At 41.4% G+C, this 21,577-nt stretch overlaps 1 protein-coding gene across 3 annotated transcripts; it reads left to right on the top strand.

The window, feature by feature from the left end:
• Window positions 1-1,914: 1,914 nt before the first annotated feature.
• spock3 (SPARC (osteonectin), cwcv and kazal like domains proteoglycan 3) lies at window positions 1,915-20,468 on the top strand. Of its 3 annotated transcripts, none has more exons than XM_065958075.1 (11): window positions 1,915-2,039; window positions 2,234-2,356; window positions 11,850-11,889; window positions 14,049-14,157; window positions 14,979-15,087; window positions 15,286-15,394; window positions 15,672-15,785; window positions 15,912-16,133; window positions 17,127-17,189; window positions 17,404-17,541; window positions 18,083-20,468. In XM_065958075.1, the coding sequence occupies exons 2-11, from the start codon at window positions 2,234-2,236 to the stop codon at window positions 18,238-18,240; spliced, it is 1,185 nt and encodes a 394-aa protein (XP_065814147.1). In that variant the 5' UTR covers window positions 1,915-2,039; the 3' UTR covers window positions 18,241-20,468. The 3 variants fall into 3 exon arrangements, with proteins under 3 accessions (XP_065814147.1, XP_029131296.1, XP_065814142.1); XM_029275463.2 differs by having other exon boundaries at window positions 1,948-2,039; window positions 2,176-2,356; XM_065958070.1 differs by lacking the exon at window positions 1,915-2,039 and having other exon boundaries at window positions 2,056-2,356.
• The last annotated feature ends 1,109 nt before the right edge of the window (window positions 20,469-21,577 follow it).

Below are 21,577 nucleotides of genomic sequence, written 5' to 3'. Positions count from 1 at the left end.
ACAATGTGTGATGCTCATGAATTTTACTCAAAGGAGGAGAAAAAGAGAAAAATCAAACTACAGCAGAATGAAAAATCTATGTTGTTTCATTAGGCAACAACACACGTCTCTGTGCTTGTTTGTCTGGATATGTGCGTGTCTTTGTGTATGTGAGCAACCCGTGTGTCTCTCCTGCATATGTCTCTGACCACATCTACATCTACATCTTTAATGTCTGAGACTGAATAATGTATGAACCCCTGGGCTGGACGACCCACTCACACTCACACTCTCACACAAAACACCTCTTTTTACTGCTCTCATCTGCACAAATGTCATAAAGCCAAAGCTAACAGTAACTCGTAAAAGAATGGCAGCGTCATCCGCAGTCCTGCACACCTCCCTCTTCACAATTATCCTGTCATAACCGAGATGAGCTCTCGTGTTGTTGATGTGAGAGAACAAAGCATGCTTCAAAGAAGATCAGTTCATCCTTCTCCTTTAACCACAACCACTCCTTTACGACCAGCTTCCTGTTTACAAGCTGAACACTCCCTTATGGGGTGAGCGCAAAACTCACATCAAACAGTCTTTTTTACTCGTCTCTACCTTTGAGTCTTCATGCAGTTGACCATCCATTTAGCATCTCAACAGTGCGCAGCACCAAGATACAACCTCCTGTGTCCCTCTGATGCAGTCATGCATGCTTCATAATTCGAATTTGACTTTCAAATATCTGCACACTGTCATGTTTTCCACATGCACACACACACACACACACACCCTCATCTCTTCCCTTTTCTTCTTCTGAAGATATGGAGTTGAGGTCAAGGTTGCTTTCTACAGTAGCTCTGCATAATAATGCTGTGACCCTCTTGACCATCAGGCCTCTCTGTGAAGAGAGTGAATTATAATATTAATACTCTCAAGCATGCTCTCCATCTTCCCAGGGATTTCTGGCTCTTTTATTTTCAAAACATTCTCTCATCGTCTGTTCATGTCGCTCAGCTTCATACAGATTGGTTAAACAAATGGCATAAAGACACTGAATAAATGAGCAGTCAAACATCTCAGTTAGTGCGTCCATCGAGGGCATGAGGAGGTCACTTAATTCACTGATGAGCAATTCGATAATATGATTCATACTCTTTGGCCTTTTGTGTAGTCAAGAGTCATTGGGCAATATTGACCTGATGTGTTTGACAGTGCTCTAAATTTAGAGAAATAAATGTTAATTTGGGTTTGAGATGTTTAGAAATCAAATCCAGGCGTAATTGAAGCGCTTTCCCAAAAGCTTGAGTGTTTTCTCTGGAATTTTTCGCCCATCTGTATGTCTACCCGCACCAACTACATTCCCCCCCCCCCCCCCCACCTCCAATAACACACACACAACTCGAAGGGAAGAATGTTTGGGGCTTTTACACGTCCCAGAAAGAACAGGAAAGCGGTTCCACCCACCTCTACAAATCATTCTGAGAGGGCCATTTAGGGGCATTTCTTATGGAAACCACCATGTTATTTTGTAGAATCAATTTACAGTCCTGAGCTCACCTCTGCCAGGAATTTCTCTTGAAAGTCCCACGAGTCACTATTGCCCAGACAAGCATGAACAGCTCCCATGTGATGGACATAACTAATCAGAAAGTGTGACAAATAAAACACACACAAACACAAACACAAAGACATTCATTTTGACAAAGAAACTATATATTTGAAGTGGATTTGCAAGGTTGTGTGTTTTTGCCGTCATGTGACTCTATCAACCTTCATGGCAATTTATGTTATTTGTCATAAAAGGTAATCAGTGTGGGACACTTCGGCGGTGGCCTGATAGCAGCTCACAGTGAGCCATCATGACTCTTTCCTCCGCACTGAGGAGAGAAGAGGAAGGCGCGCGCACGGTGCCATGCGCGTTCCCACTTTCTGCTGCGCATAGACAGCCGGTGCGGAGAGAGAGAGAGAGAGAGAGAGAGAGAGAGAGAGAGAGCGAGCGCTGCTATTACTAGTGACAGAAAACGGCAGAGAGCACAAACAGTCTGGAGAGCGGTTGATGCGACAAGGTAGGAGGGAGAAAAAAAACAAAAAAAACACCCCCGCGTGATGAACACTCAGCGCTATCGATTAGCATTCTTTGTTAGCGTGAATTCCGATTGAACTGCCTGTTTTTTTTTTTGTTTTTTTTTAACACACATGCAGTGTCCTCCAGCCCGCTCTGATGTCCTCCTCTCTCCGTGCTGTTGTTGTGTGTCCGCAGATGCTGAGCGTCGCCTTGCTGTGTGTGTGCGCCGTCGCCTTTGGACACGTCTCCGCTCGCTCCGACAGCGGCAATTTTTTGGATGATAAGTGGCTCGCCGGAAGATGGGATAAATTCAGAGATGTAAGTCATATTATTAGCTCCCTTTCCCTCCTCATTATCTCATTTACAGCTCCCCCCCCCCCCCCTTTCTTTGCTCTCCCCTATAGCCACCCCTCATTGGCTTGTGATCATGCGCTCCTCGTTTTCTCGTTGTGTCCAAGCGACGCGTCACGGGGCCCGTTGTGTTGTGGTGTTTGTCACAGGTTTATCTCCAGATCCACTGAGACAGTAAATACACTAACGAGGCTGAGATGATCCTTTCCCGTGACCGTGTTTTAGCGATAGCATGGAGAGAGCTACAAGGCCTCTGAGAAACACACGAACGCACATCGCCACAGAGGCAACACTGAGTACCCGAAAATGGGGCCTAATTATGGGCAGGTGTGAGGGAGGCAGCCCGCAGCAGGGAAACCTGGAGGATTTATTTTCTTTAAAGCAATAACAACCTTACACGGGGTGATGTTAGGAAACCAGAGGATGATCATCGCGTGGAAGTAATTTTACGCATTCTCTGATTCTTGTTTGTGTGTTATAAAAAAGGAAACAGGCCTACAATCGTAATGTAAAAAAAACAAAAAAAAAACAGCATGTAACACAGATACAAAGGGCACAAAGTAGAGCACGAGCAGTGTAAACATCCTGTAGGGATAATAAAGGAACATTTTGTAGCATTGATTCTTGGTACTGATCTGCTTCATTCTGCTGAGTGTCTTGGTGCTGTCAGCCACCATTACCCTGACTGACATGTTTATATAAGGTGAGTAATGCTGCCGGCTCCTGGTGTTCATGGCACATAGACTACCGACCGTGCAAGGCCAGCCAGCTCACGAGGCTTAAGCCCTGAGTGGCTGCAGCAAAGCCTTGAATCTTGACTGATGATCACGCGTGGCAGGTTTTTGGAGACCAAACCCTCGATCCAAGCGGATTGGGTGAGGAACCAAATGTGCTATAAATTGAACGGTTGGAGTCAAGTCCTGATGGACAGCACAGTCCCTCCCTTCCTTCTCCAGAGCACCTGCCACCTGTCCATGGAGCAGGAAAGTAAACATAACAACAGGGACTGTCGGCTCAGTTTGGTCAGGACTAGGATTTACAAAGATTCAGTCTTCAAGTTCATAACTTCACCATGTTAGTTTGAGCTGCTACAATGAGCGAATTTATCAATAAGTTGATCGAAAGAAACGGGAAGGAAACAGTTTTGATAATGAATGAGTTGTGAATGTGAAACGTGTTGGTGAGATGGATTTGCAGCTTCGTCATTTATGACGGTAAATAAAATCTCTCTGTTTAAGCCAGTTTGCTGGGACAAAAAGATTCAATGACAACACTTCAGACTGTGGATAATGACATTGAGCAAACCCTTCTTTTTTTTGCATTTGATCAACTAACTAACTGAAGAAATAATCAGTGTCGACAAAAATAAAACCAATAGGTGCTGGCCTAAAGTTGTCATCTTTTTACAGTCAGCAGTGAGGCCATATGCACGTGCAGACAGATACAGAATAAGGTAGTAATGGATGTGATAATGAAACACTGGCACATTCCCCCCCCCCCCTTTCCCTGCATAACAAACCGTTCCTCCAGATGTGACACAGCCAAGCAGGTGCGCCTGAATACATTGAATTACTTTGTTTTTTTTATTCGTTTTAGATTGTTCAGTGAGGCCAGCTGTTTCTTTGACAGTCAACTGTTTGTTTGGCTGTGTGGTCGCTATTGATAGATGCATGAAATGATATGATATCAGGCTCCCCGCGAGATCTTCAGCCCCTTGTCGGGTTGCTGCATAGAATGTTTTTATGCTCTTTACCTGCACACCCATCATTCGCTAGAAATTATCCATCAAAATATGTCAAGAAAAGTGTTTATTTCTTCAGTAGTGTGGCCCTATTAATGACAGATAATAAGCAGCAGATGTTGTCTGCAGATTGATGCCTTAAAATTCTACTCAATGTAAAAAGTCTTTAAAAAAAAAAAAGGTTGTATCTTCGTTTCAGATGGATCGTGTGTGGTTGGACGATATCTTGCCTCGAAGCATAGTTTGCAGTAAATGGACCCACATAAGCAGAAGTGATTTGTACACACTACTGCTTGCACTCATTCACACGCACACAAGCAGACACACTACAAAAAGAAGCTTGTATTAACATATAAGGGCACACACATTAATTATGAGAAACAGGCTTTTTTTACTTACAACAACGCACCGGAGAAAATACACTTGGCTCTCACACACCAGCATTAATGAGTCGTACAACCCTTTTTATATTTGGTGCCAGAGAGAACAGAAAGCAAGGGGTACCTTGCTCTTGAAGTTTATGGCAAGTGCCTCCTTAATACTTTCTTTTTCATGTTTTTATACGCAACAGCCTTTTCCTATCTCTTACTCCTCTCTGCCTTCCCCCGTCACATTCAGGCTGCGGGAACCTGCCGGCTCAGGTGGTCACATGTGATACACCTCAGGTTCAACTGTTGAGCAGGATTTGGATTATGCAAATAGAATGTCAGGACCAAATGCCAGAGAGGAGATGTGATTGGCCATGTGCTGTTCTATTTAGAGAGAGAGAGAAAGAAAGAGGGAAAGGGTAGATAGATAGATAGATAGATAGATAGATGAGGCACAGTGGAGTGAGTGGCAGTAAACTGACGGCCCTGTGTGCGTTCATGTTTGAGTTTTAACCTTGAGGCTCAGGCATTAGAGATAGAGGTGCGTGCATTTCATTTCCTGTTTTGGTGCTGTGTGTCCCAGATTGTCTGTTTGTCTCTGTGAGATCTTATAGAGACTTAAGGGCACAATGTGCAAAGGTATTCTACAAAACAATAAAAGAAAGCAGAGACAGAGGACAGTCTTGGTAACTTACTTACCATTCTGTTTTCATACTTGTTCCCTATTGGACGTTTCCACTGCTATAGAAAGAATAAAAACCTGCACATTTAAAAAGTAGCTTGGCATTATTGCAATTAAATGAGAAATTATTTGGATGAAATAAGACTGTGTCTGCAGTCTTATCAAAGTAAATCAGTATGTGTATCTATAATAATAGCTCAATATTTGCTGTACTTTAGTTAGAATTGACGCCAGACTGATTAATATGGTCACGTCTAATGGCACACATGCACACATCCCGATACTGTCACAGAGTCACACTGTGCATATAGAGGTCACAGCTGGAGGGGCTGGTTTGCATTAAATGGTGTCAGCAGTTTGAAACATGCTGCACTGCCTGTAAACATGTACAGTATATATCAACTGGTCCAATGAGATACATAAAGACTACGGTTACAGGGATGTAGGACTGCAAGGTAACAGACAGAAGTATACATGACCTTTGTGAGAAGAAAAAGAACATGTAGGGATTAAATCAGTCTGCTCTTTTACATCCATCTTAGTCTAAATGTATCCTACTTTTCCATAGAGGATGTTGCTAGAAGATAGTTATATACACATCATTTATTTAAACAGATTGTACCAGACAGCAAAGTTCCTGTTTAAAAAAAAAGAAAGAAAAAAAAAAAGTGAAATTGCTTTTGCTCATGCTAACTCCAGGTGCTGCTTAGCTGACGGAACTAAAAGCCAAAGCTAATATTAAAATGCGATCGAAAGTTAAAGAGGAAGTGGACTACATGAGCATGTTATGACACTTGGGCAATGTTTTTGGACTTTGAAGCTGGTTATACATTAAATAGCATTATTTTATATTTTTTTACAGAAAGCTAAATAAAAACACCAAATGTTATTTGAGTAAGCTAAATCAGACTCCTAACCTTGAAAAACATTTCCTGACGTATACTTTAAAAAATAGGCCAATATTTTCTCCAGGAATTCATGGCTAAGTTAGCGTTTGAAAACCTGAGAACAGAAATGAACACCAGTGTTGGAGCGCTATAGGCTACAGGCACTAGGATTAGCATTGGTGTGGCGGAAAATAGTTTCATGATACAACACAACGTTTCTTCAAGAAAGTCTTTATAGAGTAAGTTTAGCATATGGCCAACTAAAAATGTTTTTTTTTTCACTAGTTCTGTTATAGGCTAGCTGATGCTAACTGTTTACATTGCTGGCAGCAGATTACAACAGTCTCCATTAACCAAAATCCTTACACCATTATCTGTTGCTTCACAGCTTAAAACTAGCTGGTAGCTAACTAAGAAAGGCTTCACCACGCACAGATTGTGACGATGGATTGATGAATTGATTGATTGGAATCGAAACTGATGATTAAACTTTGTTTTCATGCTGACATTTGGGAATTAGACTATATTATGGGACAAAAGTCTTTTCAAACACTTGAGTTATTTGCACCTCTTTTCATAACCTTTCTAATAAAAAAAGGAAACAGCACAGTATGAGAATTTCACATTTTTCCTTCTTGCACGACTGAAGCAAAACCATCCATTACACCAGCGTTTTAGTTGTATGTGCCGGGCCCTGCTTCTCTGTGATTTAAATTTTAAATTTTAGGCATGTAGGCTACTGTCGCTTTCATCTTTCAGCAAGGCCCATAAGTGGGTCTCCTGTTAAGTGCACTAGATAAGATCTTGGCCACTGATTTACTGTACGTCCTGTAAGGATGGCTGGAGGGGCCTGGAGCGCTCTGAGCTGCACTGGTGCCATCACAAGTTGTTTTTTTTGGACATTCTGCTCCGTGTACTGGACCTTGGCTTGCTTTCAGCACTGCAAGGGAGTAAAGATGAAAGATGAGGAAGAAGAAGAAGTACGGACAAACACGATGAATGATGCATGATGATGATGAGAGTGATGCGTAAATGTTAGGTATAGGAGAGAATCTTGTTTTGAGCGGCCTCATCAGAACAGATTACACCTTTCATCCTCTCCTCTCACCGCTGCTCTAACTGCGTGTGATTTTCAAACCCTGTATGTCCGTCCTGTGTTGCTTGAGCTGTGGAGGGTGAATGATGCAGGGGAGGTACAGAGCTGGAGGCCTTTTTTTCCACTTCAAAGCACCTCGGTGTGTATTTGTGTGTGTGCATGCTGGCGACAAGCTTGAGCAAGACAAGCAGAGCCAGTACAATGAAAACATGCACATATTTCTGCTGTAGGAAGTTAGAGAGAAAGGCGTCAAGGAGACGGGGAAGGGAAGGAAAGGTGAGAAAAGTGGTTGTCAGAGGCAGTTATTGACAGGTAAAACAACTCCAAACCAGTATGCACACTGTCGTCTTTGTTTGTGGTTTTAGCAAATGTGCGACAACACTGTAATGGAAAAATAAAGGTGTAATGAGATTGAAAGATAGTAACTGGAGAATTCTTATGTTCAGTGTTGACTCGGGAGGCCATTAGACGCACTTTCAATTTATTTTCATTTTGTGTGTGGTTTTTTGGAAAGTGGGAAGCTGGTTGCATGCATGTGCAGTGGAGTGCATTCATCCAGTTATTTGATGTTTGGTAGTGCTGACAGATTCTGGCACTCCAGTATGTGTTGTGGTGATAAGTTTGTTTGGTTTTTTAGAGTTCTGTGTGTATGTGGCTGTGCGTATGTGTGTGTTGCAGAGTTCTTTTGTGTGTGCGTGCATTTTGCGTGCATCCGTTGATTCCATTATGAAATCACACCGCGAGCACTTTTGTTGTCTTGACTGGTCTGGAGGGCTCGGCCCCATAATGCAATGTTCTCATTATTCAGACCGAATGGTCTGCAGAGCTGGAGGGGAACCGTCTTGTCCAGAAACAAAAAGTACCTCTCTCTTTGGCTCTATCTCTGCAAAGCTTTCAGCATGTGGATTCCCTTCATATTACACATGTTTAAGTAAAGTGCAGTACTGTCCTTCAGAGCAGAAAGTAGAGAGGCATGATTCATGATATAATGAGTTATTGAGAGCATGTAGTGGAAATACAGGAGGTAAGAAAGAGGCGGCAATAATGGAAATAATAAGAGCTGAGGAAAAAGGAAAGAGGCGACCCGGTTCACCTCATAGAGTGCACAAAGTGAGGCAGTTAAAGCTATATTTTTTTGTCACATTCTATAAGGACATGTGGCACATACATGAATGAAATGTGCAATCAAACCATAAAGTGGAATCTATGGATATCTTAACATAATGCTGAAGATGATTAGGATGGAACCATTGACCGTATATAGCCATGGCTGATGAAAAGTGAAGCTAAAATAACCCTCACGATGGTCGCTGACATATTTGGAGTTATAGTTGCACATTAGACTGCAGTGGTTTTGATGTCCCGCCCCTTTCACTTACCATAAACACAAATCTAACTCAACAATCAAATGCTAAAGATCCCTGAGGTCCGCCGAGTCGGCTCCATTCAAAACAGAGCAGATTGTCATTTTGACGCAGACACCCACTGCGATGGGAAGCTAAATTACGTTTGTATTAGTGTTTGATATGTTACGCTCACAGAACAGCGCACTTCACCACTGTTTATAGCGCTCAAATCTTATTTATTGAAACTGAGTTTATGACTTATACTGCAGCCAGTCAGCAGGGGGAGCTCTGAACTGTCTAAGTTTCACTTTTAAGAAGCTGTTATTTCATTCATCTATTTATACAGTCTATATACAGAACCAGTTCAGGCTGGTTGAGTTGTGGATATCCCAGCAAAGCAGGTCATATAATGAATGACTCTCTAATGAAGCATCCAGAGTATTGAAACAGGTGAAACACTCGGTGAGTTGCATTGATGTGTTGAGGATATGGCTGTAAAAATGTCAATACTTCGATACTTATCAATCTGTTGTTTTAATGATGCTGGTATTGAAAAGTACCAAACTTTTTTTTTTTTTTCAAAAGAAGATAGATAGATAGATAAATAGACATTGCCAATGTATTCACACAACTCATACAGTGCGCAGGAGTTTGCTTCATTGCTTGCAATTTTTCTTTATGAATAAAACAAGAAATTACCTTATATGGAGTGCCTATAGGGCCAGTATTTCTGTATGTAGGTATCAATATTAGGGATGCACAGATGCATTGATTTAACATCGGTAGCAGCTGATGTCAGCACTGCTGACAGACATCGGCCAATCGGCAAATGATGTGTTACAAGACAAAGTCAGAAGCCGATGATTATCTGTTGTGTCATGTCAGTGTAATGCTGGCATCTGGTACACCTAGCTACTGATTCAGAGAATAGTTTTTTTTGGTGGGAGGAAGAGGAAGTCACCCGTTGGCATACACAAACTCTGACGTGTTTTTGTGGTCAAAACCAAATTAATCAGCGTTCGGCTAAATTGTCGTTTTAAACATCGATATCCGCCCTGATTTTGACAATCAGTGAACCTCAATCAATCAATATCACTTGATCTTTACTAGAATCATATCTGTAAGATTCAAACTCTGGTATGAGTTCAGTAACAATTGAGTCAAACATAAACATGCATCAATGTCACGAAATACAGGTCAGCGATCCTGTCATTGTATTTGTTTCCTCTGCGGTTGACGATACAGGAAATGTTATTCAAACTGCAACTTAAAAACAAGAATGTCTGACAAACCTGACGAAGAAAAAATGACACATTAATCAAACTAAGCCAATCAGCTGAGGAGAACACTAAACACATTTATTTATGTGATGTAACTATGTCCAAAATTAACAAAAATAAGATGTAAACATTGTCACTCACTAAATCTGATACATCCTGTACATGAACATTTGAACAGTATTACAGTGAACAATTATCAAAATTAAAGCTCTCACCGGGTGGTTCAGATGTTTTCCTCTGGAGAGATACACCGTGGGATTTTTGCTGATAACATTTTGTTTCTCTTTCTCTTTCCCCCCTCCTTCCTTTGTGTTCTGGCGCGTCACACCCAAAAGACAGAGGGACAATATTTCCTGAGCTACATAATGAAGATGCTAAAGCCATGTGTGTGCACTTTGAATTAGTATTCTGACAACAAGGATCATCTTGTTACCTAGTAAATGAATGTTGATGTAAAATAAATAAAGCAAGCTACTGCACAGTATCTAAATGAGAGAGTGTTGGGTTTGAAAGAACCAAACCAAGTCAGAACTAGTCAGAACACACACACACACACACACGCTCGCTGTTTCTTAAGCTCCTTTTACATTTGCATCACAGGCCAGCACCCTTGGGTGTGTCTCCCTCTTGGCCTTCTAATAAAAGCCAGCAAATCACTCACCTTTGTGCTCTCCTTATTTAGACGGTTGAAGCACATGAAGCTAGGCAACGGAGTGTTCAGTTTGACTGTCAAAACAACTTTCTTGTTGTGGAAAAATAATTAACATTTGCATTTCTTTATTTTACGCTTTCTTAAGCGTTCTTTACATAACGCTTTAAAGTATTCTCCTTAGCGCCTTGTTTTTTTATTTTACCATGAAGCTTCTCATTTCAGGGATTGAAATACACTGAAATACACTAAATTTAATCGCAACTTATGTTATATATATATATATATATTTTTGTTGAGTACTTAAATTAGCTCAAATATTTCCAACAGTTATCAAATCCAGATAAATCCAGAATTTTATAGTTGCAACAGCTCTGCTCTTTCGTGGATGCCACCATAACAGACATGTTTATTGTTGCCATGGAAACACCAGATTTTTCGCCAAAGACCGCTGCGTAAGAAATTGCAGCACATACAGCTGCCGTACTGTTGCTGTATGTGCTGCTGTGATTAAAAAAACGTCATGTAAATGAAACTTGGATGCATCGTTGGTAAACGTTTTCTCTTCCTCGGGTCGGTTTCGTCCGTTTGTCTTGACTACGGTTAACGCAGACTTCATTTTTATTGGGGCTGGAGGTCTCGACATCATCTTTTGTTATTGTTTTGATTAAGAGCCCCCTGGTGGTGGAATCTACATACTGTGCGCTTAAGTCAATCAGATGCAGGTTAAAGTTTCCACAAAAGCTTGTTAATGTGTTTCTCCTCTGCTATGCACTGCAAAGAGGCTGTTCTCTAAATTCAACAAAGAAGGGAGTATTTTAGAACATAAGGCTGACATTAAACCCATCTTCACCTTCCTAAGAGTCTCCAGCTTACCCTCGTTCAGAAAGCCTGATGTCTCTGATTACAGTTCATGTTGAATTTATTTTTTTTAAGGGGCGAAAAATAAACGTAAATATTCCTTTGATATCTTCGAGCTGTTCATGCTGATGTGTTTTTTTTCCTCTTACATATTTCCATTAAGAGCTACAGCATATGGAGGTACAATGAGAAGAAAGCAACACAGGGGGCCTTTTTTATGCACGCAGCGTAAATCTGCATGCAGTCGTAACATCAACCCTATCTCATTCTTCATCTTCATTACTGCTTACTCCATGTTATTTTGATTTGATGGTGTATTGGTGCATGTTACCTTTATTTCCATCAGTTTATTTAATTCAGCAAAGTTTCCACTCAACAACAAAAAAAGAAAAAAGAGAAATGTAACCAAACTGAACTTTTCTCTCCTTACCATGCTTTCTCCTAAAGGAAGTGGAGGTTTGTACCACTGCTTCATCTGTCACGTATTACACTCTGGATGACATATGAATATTATCTTGTAATCTTTTTCATTGGTTTATCTTGTTTTCAGGAGCCTGGAACATGGACTCCATCCAAGCCCTTCGATCAAGGTGTGTGTGTGTGTGAGGAAGAGAGCCTGGAGTGTTTGTGCAGTTGGCTTTGTGATCAAACAAACAAAGAAGAAACACAAGACAGGAAACAGAAAAAAACACAACAAACCCGAAATTTGGTATTTTATTTATTGCAGCCATAAAAGGGATAAATGTTTGAACACTACCTCAACGCTACAAGAAAATGTATTAAACGACAAAATTCCATCCAGAGGTCTTCTTCAGGGGATAGTTTCTGAAAATTGGGGGCCACACCCCCAAGAAGAAAACATCTATATAAAGACATCATTCAAACACAAGCACATGGAACTCAAATAGTTGGTAAAACCAATGCTCTCTTCTGGGAAAAAAAAGTAAAAAGCCTTTATTAAATTGACTATTTCATCATAGAACTTTAAAAAAACAAGGCAAGTCATCAAAAAGTTGGGTAACAACCCACGCATAGCGCCCCAAACGGTCTCAGTCCTCAGCACACGATCAGCTCCTTAAATACAAACCAGATGATTAGTTAATCAAAATAGTAATAAGGGTGGAGACCAATTTTGTAAAAAGAAAAAGTAAAGAAAACAAACAGCAGGAAAAGTTCCCTTCATAACATACTCCCATCAATCCAACAAACCAAAGATGAATATACATTTGAGGTAAAATAAACATGCTCCATTAGTTTGGTTGTGTTTTAAATGTCCTGCTAAAAACAAACAAACAAATAAACAAACCACCCAAAAGCACTGTAGATAGTCTCATTCCCTATGTGACGTGTCTTACATCTATTCACACCTGTACTTAGGGCTGTCTACTTGTAATGTGATTACCCAAACCTATGCTCGTTGCCAACACTGCTCATGTAAACGGGGCGGAACAGACAAACAATCAGGAGCAAACAAAAACCTCGCTGAGGTAACTTGACACTACAGCTCTGTGCATAATTACATTAGGTTAACCCTTCTTATACTGCCATGTTTAACTGATCATTTCAGTCTTTTCCACCAACCAAGACCGTTGAAACCATTTGTTGATCTAAACATTGGTAACCAATATACACCAGCCCTGTGACTCACTCATTAGCTAACAGGATTTGCAGCGTTAAGGAAAGGCTGGTGGACATGTGAGAACTTTCATAGGTCTGATTTAGACATTTTCAACACTATAACTGTTGATATGTCAGATGTGCATTTGTATAAATTGGGTTATTTCCAAGCAATCCTTCAATGTTTTCACCACACAAACCAGTTCAAATCTACTTAAAGAAAAGTCATCAGGTTTTTCCATCGTGTCAGAGACAGTGATAAGCCCTTACACACATCCAGGCACATAAGGACACGCACACATTCACTCTCACTGTATCCTCAAACACACACACATTACACATACAACTGCCCCCTAACGCACACGCATGTCAATGAAACAATGGCATTAGACAGTGCGTTGGAGGATGGAGGCAGGATAATCTGCCAAAGCTGCTACACAGATTACAGTAAGGTTCTTTAGAGCAGAGGTCATTCACAAACTGTTCCCAGATCAGCTGACGGCCTCAGACCCGGCGCACAGCTTCAACTCTTGACGGCTGACAAGCGGTCAGAAAGCGTCAGCTTGTCTCAACCGACAAAGATCTGAACCCTCAGATCTAAAGTCAGCACTGGTCTTTAAAGCCTACTACGGTCGTCAGCTGTGAGATCTGATCCGGGATCAGTTTGAGGCTCTGGGTGAGAGAACACAGGATGATGTAAGGCCAGAAGTAGCCTTTAAAACCAGTTCCATCTGTTTTTAGCTGTAAGTGTACTTAACGGTATTACAGCTTTGAGTTCAGCGTGAGAGAGACATTGCCAGTTACTGAACAGAGGGTTGCTGGATTTAACACACACACACACACACACACACACACACACACACACACACACACACACACACACACACACACACACACACACACACACACACACACACACACACAGAAAGATCTAACAGAACTTTTATTGATCAAGGATTTCAAAGAACATCAGTGAAATGTAACCTTGGATGATTTCTCTGTGCTAAAGCGATTGTCCTTTCAAGTTAAAAATAGAGAGGCTGTGATGCGGTTGGACAAATACTAATCGCATGTTTCTGACTGTTTATCTATTTTTTGTATGTATGTGTGTGTGTGTGTGTGTGTTTTTTAGCCCTTGATCCGGCAAAAGACCCCTGTCTTAAGATCAAATGCAGCCGCCACAAGGTGTGTGTGGCTGAAGACTCGAGGACTGCCGCCTGTGTCAGCCAGAGGAGAGTTAGGTAACAGCACACACACTTTTAATTGGGCATCAGTTTAAGGCTGGCCCTCAGTTGCATGTTTTTCATGACAAAGCCTGAAATCAAACATAAAATAAGAGTGGATTACCAGCAAATCAAAACTCTGTCTTTCCTTTTAAGTCTTGTTTTTCTTTTTGTTCACTTATTCACACAGTTACACCAGAGGGGTGGGCTCTGTTCCCCCCCCCCCCCCCCAGCCAGCTGGTCTACTTACTGGTTGCCCCGGCTCTCTTGTGACTGTTGTGTGACATTACTTTTTAGTTTAATTACCCCAGAATTGGCACTGCCTTACAACGGACACGAAAGTCCTGCCAAATGATATGAATGGGCTTTGTGTGAGTGTGTGTGTGTGTTGTGTGTGTGTGTGTGTGTGTGTGCGTGTGTCTGTCTGGTAGACTGCAGACTGGACAGAGGACAGTAAAATGCCATACTGACCTCAATTCCCATTCTGACAGGAGCAACACAATTCCAGCAACAAAGAAAGAAAACAGAAAATAATCACACATAAATCCTAATCCTCTCGTTTCCTGAAACTGATGTAAAAAAAAAAAAAAAAGGAGAGAGAGAGAAAACAGCGTTGAATCCAAATGCTTAGAAAACAGTACTATGCAAAGTGCAGTGTATACCCCACCCCTCAAATTTGACTACAGACCGACAACCATTGCACAAAACCTTCCTTTTTTCTTAGTTTTCTATCATTGTGTAGGATTTCGTTTAGGTTTTCATCACAAGGTTTTCATTTGAAATATTTTCCTCTGTTGTTTAAGTGTGTGCAAACTCAGTCTTTTGAATCGCCTCTCTAGTTTTAAAGATGCCAGTTTGTACCAGAGCCCGGGATCAAAGTGCAAACCCTGCCCTGTGGTTCACCCCGCTCCAGTTTGTGGCACAGATGGACACAGCTACTCCACCAAGGTACAAACACACACACACACACACACACACACACACACACACACACACACACATTCACATTCACACAGTCAAATCACTTCATCTCTCACCCATGATAATAATAATAAACACATCTGAGCACCTTACAGTCACATTTCCTCCTGATAAGACTCACATCCTGGTTTTACTTCCTCGTCTGTCCCTGTCGCTCCCGCTCAGTGTAAGTTGGACTACCAGGCGTGCATCACAGGAAAGAAGATCGCCGTGAAGTGTCCTGGCATGTGTCCTTGCCCCGCTCAGCCTGAACCAAGCTCTGCAGAGAAGAAAGGTACGCGGGGGCTGCACACATGGCTGCACACACTGCAAGCTGGGATGCTTCCCAGAAGAAAACAGTAAATTCTGTTTAATTAAAAGGTCTTTCAGGGCGTCAGAGCCCCTGGTGAAGCCCCCCCCCCCCCCTCCTGACAAAACTAAAGCCCCCCCTGGTACTGGATTCCTGCAACTTTCAGGGCTGCTGAATCTGACTTTTGGTTTCCACAGGGGATAAGGGGGGGAAATAAAGCATCCTTTCATCATCATTAAGTGTTAATGTTATTGTTCCTCAGTCTGCAGTGAGTCTGACCTGAAGGAGGTGGTGAGTCGTCTGAGGGACTGGTTCAGAGTGCTGCACGAAAACGGCGACCACAAGAGAGTCACGATCCAGAAGCCGGAGAAGAACAGTGAGTCACAGGGCATTAATAAATCACAAATGCATTTTGTCACGCATTATCTAACTCATACCTGGCTGCACCTAACTTCTCAAACTTTAAAAATAAAAAAAATAAAAAACATTCTCCTCCTCGCAGAGTTCGAGGTCGGGGCTTCACCCATCTGTAAGGACCCTCTGGGCTGGATGTTCTCCCGTCTGGACACAAACTTTGACCTCCAGCTGGACCAATCAGAGATCAAGAGCCTCTACCTGGACAGGAACGAGCCGTGCTCCGATGCTTTCTTTCAATCCTGCGATACGCACACAGACAAAGTTATCACCGGCTCCGAGTGGTGCACATGCTTCCAGAGATTCACAGGTACGCTGTCACCATGGACTCACATGCAAATAAAAACACTTCACACCAAGTTATACATGCAAATACAGACATTATCAAGCTTTGGGCTCTATATCTTTTGATAAAAACCATACAAACTTTATGATTTCAATATGATACTTAATTCATTTTGAATGTGGTGGCATTGCCCTGCTCACAATCAGTATGGCAATGTATCTCATGCTGATAGTCGTGTGCAATAGTGTCATGGGGTCATACTCATTTTTTTTTTATGGTGGTTTTATGCAGATCTTATGCAAAATACCCAAGGGGACAATAAAGTGTATTGTATCGTATCATATCGTAGCGTGTCAAAGCACTGTGTACTGATTCGTATATCGTATTGTATCCTATCATATTAAATTCTTATATTAATGGGAAAGGCAACATTACACAGCAGACTGCCAAACCAAATCCCTAAGGACACCCGATGCATACAAACAAAATCACTTTTCATGACCTATTAGACATATTTAGTAGTTTTGCCCTGACACAGCTTTTCTGTGTAACGAGAAACTGTAACTTGTGCAACGTTAACAAATCTCGAGTAAGATTTGGTGTGTACAGTTTTATTCAAAACCATCAGAAAAGATGGCTAACACTCAAAAATCAGGACTCTCATTGTAATAAACAAGAACCTTTTTCTTGTGTTATGAGCCAACTTCTGCAGAAAGAAATAAAAGTCACCTTTTATTCAGTCAAAACAGCCCATTTATCATGTGCAGAATAGAAGATTATAGTTTTAAACAAACACATTAAAATACAGTATGTAGCAGTAGCAGCAGTTTTTGGTCATAAAGAAACTGCATTGACAGATGAGACCTTTCTTTTTGTTATAGCAAAGACAGCGGCATGACAAACATCACAAAGAAAAAAGAGGCAAAATGCAGAAATGAAGCAAAACGCACACAAACAGAAGAAAAGAAAGCAGACTTCTGCATTTTCTGACCACGGTCCCTTGTCTCTTCTTTTCAGACTCCCCATGTAAAGCAGAGCTCTCCGGTATCAGTAGAAAGCAAGCAGGGAAGAAACTGCTCGGTGAGACACACACACACACACACACACACACACACACACACACACACACACACACACACACACACACACACACACACACACACACACACACACACACACACACACACACACACACACACACACACACACACACACACACACACACACACACACACATAAACACACCGTGTGTTTCCCTCATTCACTGAATGTGTGTTTATGTCTGTATCTATAGGTCAGTATCTGCCATCCTGTGATGAGGACGGTTACTACAGGTCCCATCAGTGTCATAGCAGCAGTGGCCAGTGCTGGTGTGTGGATCACTATGGCAACGAGGTGGCCGGCTCACGCACACACGGCCCTGCAAACTGTGGTAAGCAAAACTCTGAGGAGAACATGGTGTGTTTCTGTACAAGAGAACACATAGTTGATTTGCATCATAGAGGGTGTTATCCTTAGATATTAGCATCAACTCAGGAGGAAGTAGGTGAATTCTCTTGCTTTTCAAGGGACATTCTTGATGCCACTTACCTTTTTTCCCCTCTTAATTTTAAGCTATGACCTGCAGCTAGTTAGCTTACCTTAATACAAGTCCTGGAAAAATAAAAGCTGACTTTCTGCAAAGGTGATATTTTTTTTACTTTAGAAGTCTGATTTACCTCCATCGGCACATTTATTGTTTTAACTCCAGCAAAACATATTCCTAAAGGTACAGTATCATCCTGGATCAATGCCAGGTTGCTTTATGCTAAGCTAGTTCTAACTGGCTGCTGGAAGCTCATATGTATATACCTTAAATTTTAAAACGCTCATATGTCCTTTTAAAACGTAAAAGCGGTGTCACTCATTATGTCAGCGTGCTAGTTTCTGAAACCTTTAATTTAATTGTTTGTTTTTCTTTCTCATGTTTCCAGGCGTCATTTTGGAATCTTCCGGAGACCTCGCCAGCGGGGACTCGCTGTTCACGGATGACGATGAAGATTCGTTTGTCCTCAACGACCAGGCAGGGATGGACGACGAGGACGACGAAGACGAGGACTACGATGCCGACAACGACGAATATCTGTCGTAATTTTGCAAGAGAAAAGAAAAAAAAGAAAAAACTGTTTGTTTGGTCAAACTGCACGTTTCTAGGTGACTCCCCCGGGCAGATACTTAATCGTACTAACAGCCTACGGACTACTCTCTGTGTATTGTTTGTTCATTAGTAAAAAAAAAACTTCAAAAAAAACAAAACGATATTCCAGGCAAATGTTTATGATTTCTTTTCCTCTCTAAGTATAAAATGTGATCGGTTAATGGCACTTGTTCACTTGTGTGTCAGCCAACCAGAGAACTTATAAGGACTTTTCAACAGCCAATCCAGTGCTTCGGATTTGGTCATGTGTGCGAAGACCTCTCCCCTCATTGGACAGTCCATGTTTTGGTGTGTCCTGTCCTTGTGCTGCACTCTGATGCCTGAGCGTGTTGATGCCTGAGGCGCCATGTTTAAAGAGATTTCCTCCTCCTTCTTCATTCCTTTATCCTTCATCCTCTTCCTCCAACACCCCCCCCCCCCCCTCCCCCCCTCTCCCTTTTTTGCTCCTTATCAAATGTTCCTGTGTATAGGTGGGATGTTGAAGATGTAGATAAGAGAATATTGCACTCTTTAGGTTTCTTTTCATCTTGATTTGTAACTGTGACTGTAACTGTGTGGAAAAACAAGATAAGAGTTAGACATGCTTCATTAGGAGAATCAAGGCAACAACAACAAACAAAAAAAAAAGCAGTGAGTTGGATAACAATCAGAACCGGCATGCTCGCTGTTTTCACTGGGATACAATTCAAGTTAAATTATCTCTAAGGCTTAGCAACAAAGGAAAGACAATTACTGCTTGGCCGGTGGTGTTAAGGTGGGGGGGGGGGAAATATGATCTATTTTTTTCTAATCCATTGTTGGATGAATAGAGAAGATGGAACAGATTTGTGGTAGCATTACTAATGCTACTTGATGTTGCTTCAGTCTGTAGAAACCAGATGCTAAACCTTTCTGGAACTCAACATATAACAAAGCTGGAGGGTTGGGAAAAAAAAAAAAAGTAACAGTTCTTAAGAAGTTTTACAGATGAAACGTCGCTTGCGTTGTGTTTTGCTCTGCGTGAGCCACAAATCTGTGTGATGGAAATGTTTACCGGCCTTTTTTTTTTTTCTTTTTTTGAAAACGTCGTCACAGCTCACGTCGCAAACACCCACTCCGACAAAAGTTAGTTTGGGTGTGTTTTAGAAATGTCTGCTTTGAGTCTCATGCTCGCCATGTAACTGAATAAATCTCTTGCACAGTAATTAAAATCCACAGAGCCATGCAGACCTGTTGAAAATGTCTGGCGGGGGGGGGGGGGCGGGGGATGATGGGTAAGGTGTGCCTTTTATTGGTAAGGAGAGATGGGCGGTGATAGTAGGTGAAGCATGCTAATTGGACCGACGTAAGCTAACGCTGCATAAGAGCGGCTTTGCTGTTAAGCTAACATACCATTCGGGTTTTTGGTATGGCTTGTGTTTTTTCGGTCTTGTGACATAGGCCATGTTTCAGATATTTTGATTTGTGACATAGGATAGCTAGAATGTAGAGAAGCACAGTTATACTTAACAGTTAAGGCATAAACAACACTTATAACATTCTGCTGGGTTCGAAAATGGTTTATATATTAGAGCACCGGCTAGAGGAAGCTTTGGTTTAGACAGCTTTATATATTGAAAAAAAAAAAAAGGATCATCTTACAGTGTTTTGCTTTTTCTTTTGTTTTTAAAAGCTTCATTTGTACTTGATCTGCTCTATCTACTTATAGTGTATATCTGTAAGAGTCCCAGATTTGTGTATTCCTGCTGAGCCCTGTGACTGTTTATGCAGACCTGGGATTTCCTGAGCAACTATGTTAATTTTTCAATAACCAATCTGCCGTCGGGCTTCATTTATTTTATTTTTTTTAAATCAAACATTAGTTGAAATTCCATGTTAAGACTTGCAAAGTGCCATCTAACTGTCCTGTAGGTTATTTTTCTTTTCTTTTTTTGCTCACATCATTCCTTTCAACTTTGAGTTTCTTTTCACTTTTTAGAAACTGGGAAATATTTCAGTCTTTAAAGTGTGCTGTTTTCATGAGCGTGATGACATGCAAATCATTTGAAGACCTCAGACACTGTAGCCACTCTCAACCAATCACACTGTCATCACAGCTCTGATAGTGTTTTAAGGTTACGATACAGATGCATTTTTTTACAGTGTATGTATGATTTGCTGAAATAAAAGCTATATTGACCAAGGTTTTGCTTGACAGCATATATGTCTCGAGTGTTCTTTAGACCGCAGACGTGACTGCAAGGTGCAAACCTTGTGTTTCCTCGTGATAGGAGTTTCTGTTCCATGTTTGACGTTTTCGCTTCTCGTTTGACGTGCTTATTTAGGTAAAAAGGCAGACATGGGGCGGCGGTTTTGTGCTGTACACATTGCACATGTTAAATATAATGTGAACACAGGAACTTAAAAACCCACATGTTTCAGTCAGTATTTCATGACCTTTGTCCTATTTTAAAATGTGCACCTGAGGGGTGTGGTGAGTTTAGGTGAAATGAAACATCTGTCATGAGTGGAAGCTGAATGTTTTTATGCATCACTTGACGCCAAATTTAAAAGGAGAGAAAAGTTGACAGTGGTCAGAAGTGACGAACTCTGCAACGAGTTCTGTGTGCAGGGACATTGCTGCATTATGTAGGAGAAGAGCAGTTGAATATTTTATGAGCTGCTGTAACACCAGCATAGGTGCATGGTTAACACAGCACATACAAGCACATGTGCAAAAAGTATGTGTAGAGCAAAGCATACACTACATGAGAATGCTGGAAAAAAGAAAAAAATCACTGACCTGGAAAAGTATTTAAACAACATTTTTCCACACTGGAATTCACAATGCACACACTATTATGTGTGTGTTGGCAGCATTTCCACATAAGGAAGTCACTGGGTAAATATGAAAGGTTCATTCTCACACACTTTTCCTCTGCCCCTTTTATGTGCTGACCATGGATATGTGGAAAAGATGCAATCTGATTTCCTCACTCACTGTGTGTGTGAGCCTGTAGCTGGACACCTTCCAACAATAAAAAGTGATCGGCCTGCGTACAGGGAGACAGTATGACTGTGCGCTGATGGGAAATGCCTCAAATTGCAGGAAGCACTTATGATGTTCTGAAATCAGGTTTCTTGGATTAGCGGTGCTTTGTGACGCAGGTTCTTTTATCACTCCCGTAATGTGCTGCAGGATGAGGCGTTTTGTCTTTTTGCTTTATAAGGTGCAATCACCATCCAGGATTGTGCGATTACATAAATCAGTCTGATAGAGACCAATTTGATCGCAGCTGCAGAAAATCTAACA

This window comes from Labrus bergylta, chromosome 1, assembly GCF_963930695.1.
Source record: "Labrus bergylta chromosome 1, fLabBer1.1, whole genome shotgun sequence".
Classification (NCBI taxonomy): Eukaryota; Metazoa; Chordata; class Actinopteri; order Labriformes; family Labridae; genus Labrus; species Labrus bergylta.
Note: the sequence above shows the minus strand (reverse complement) of the source record. Positions and strands in the feature narration are given on the sequence as shown.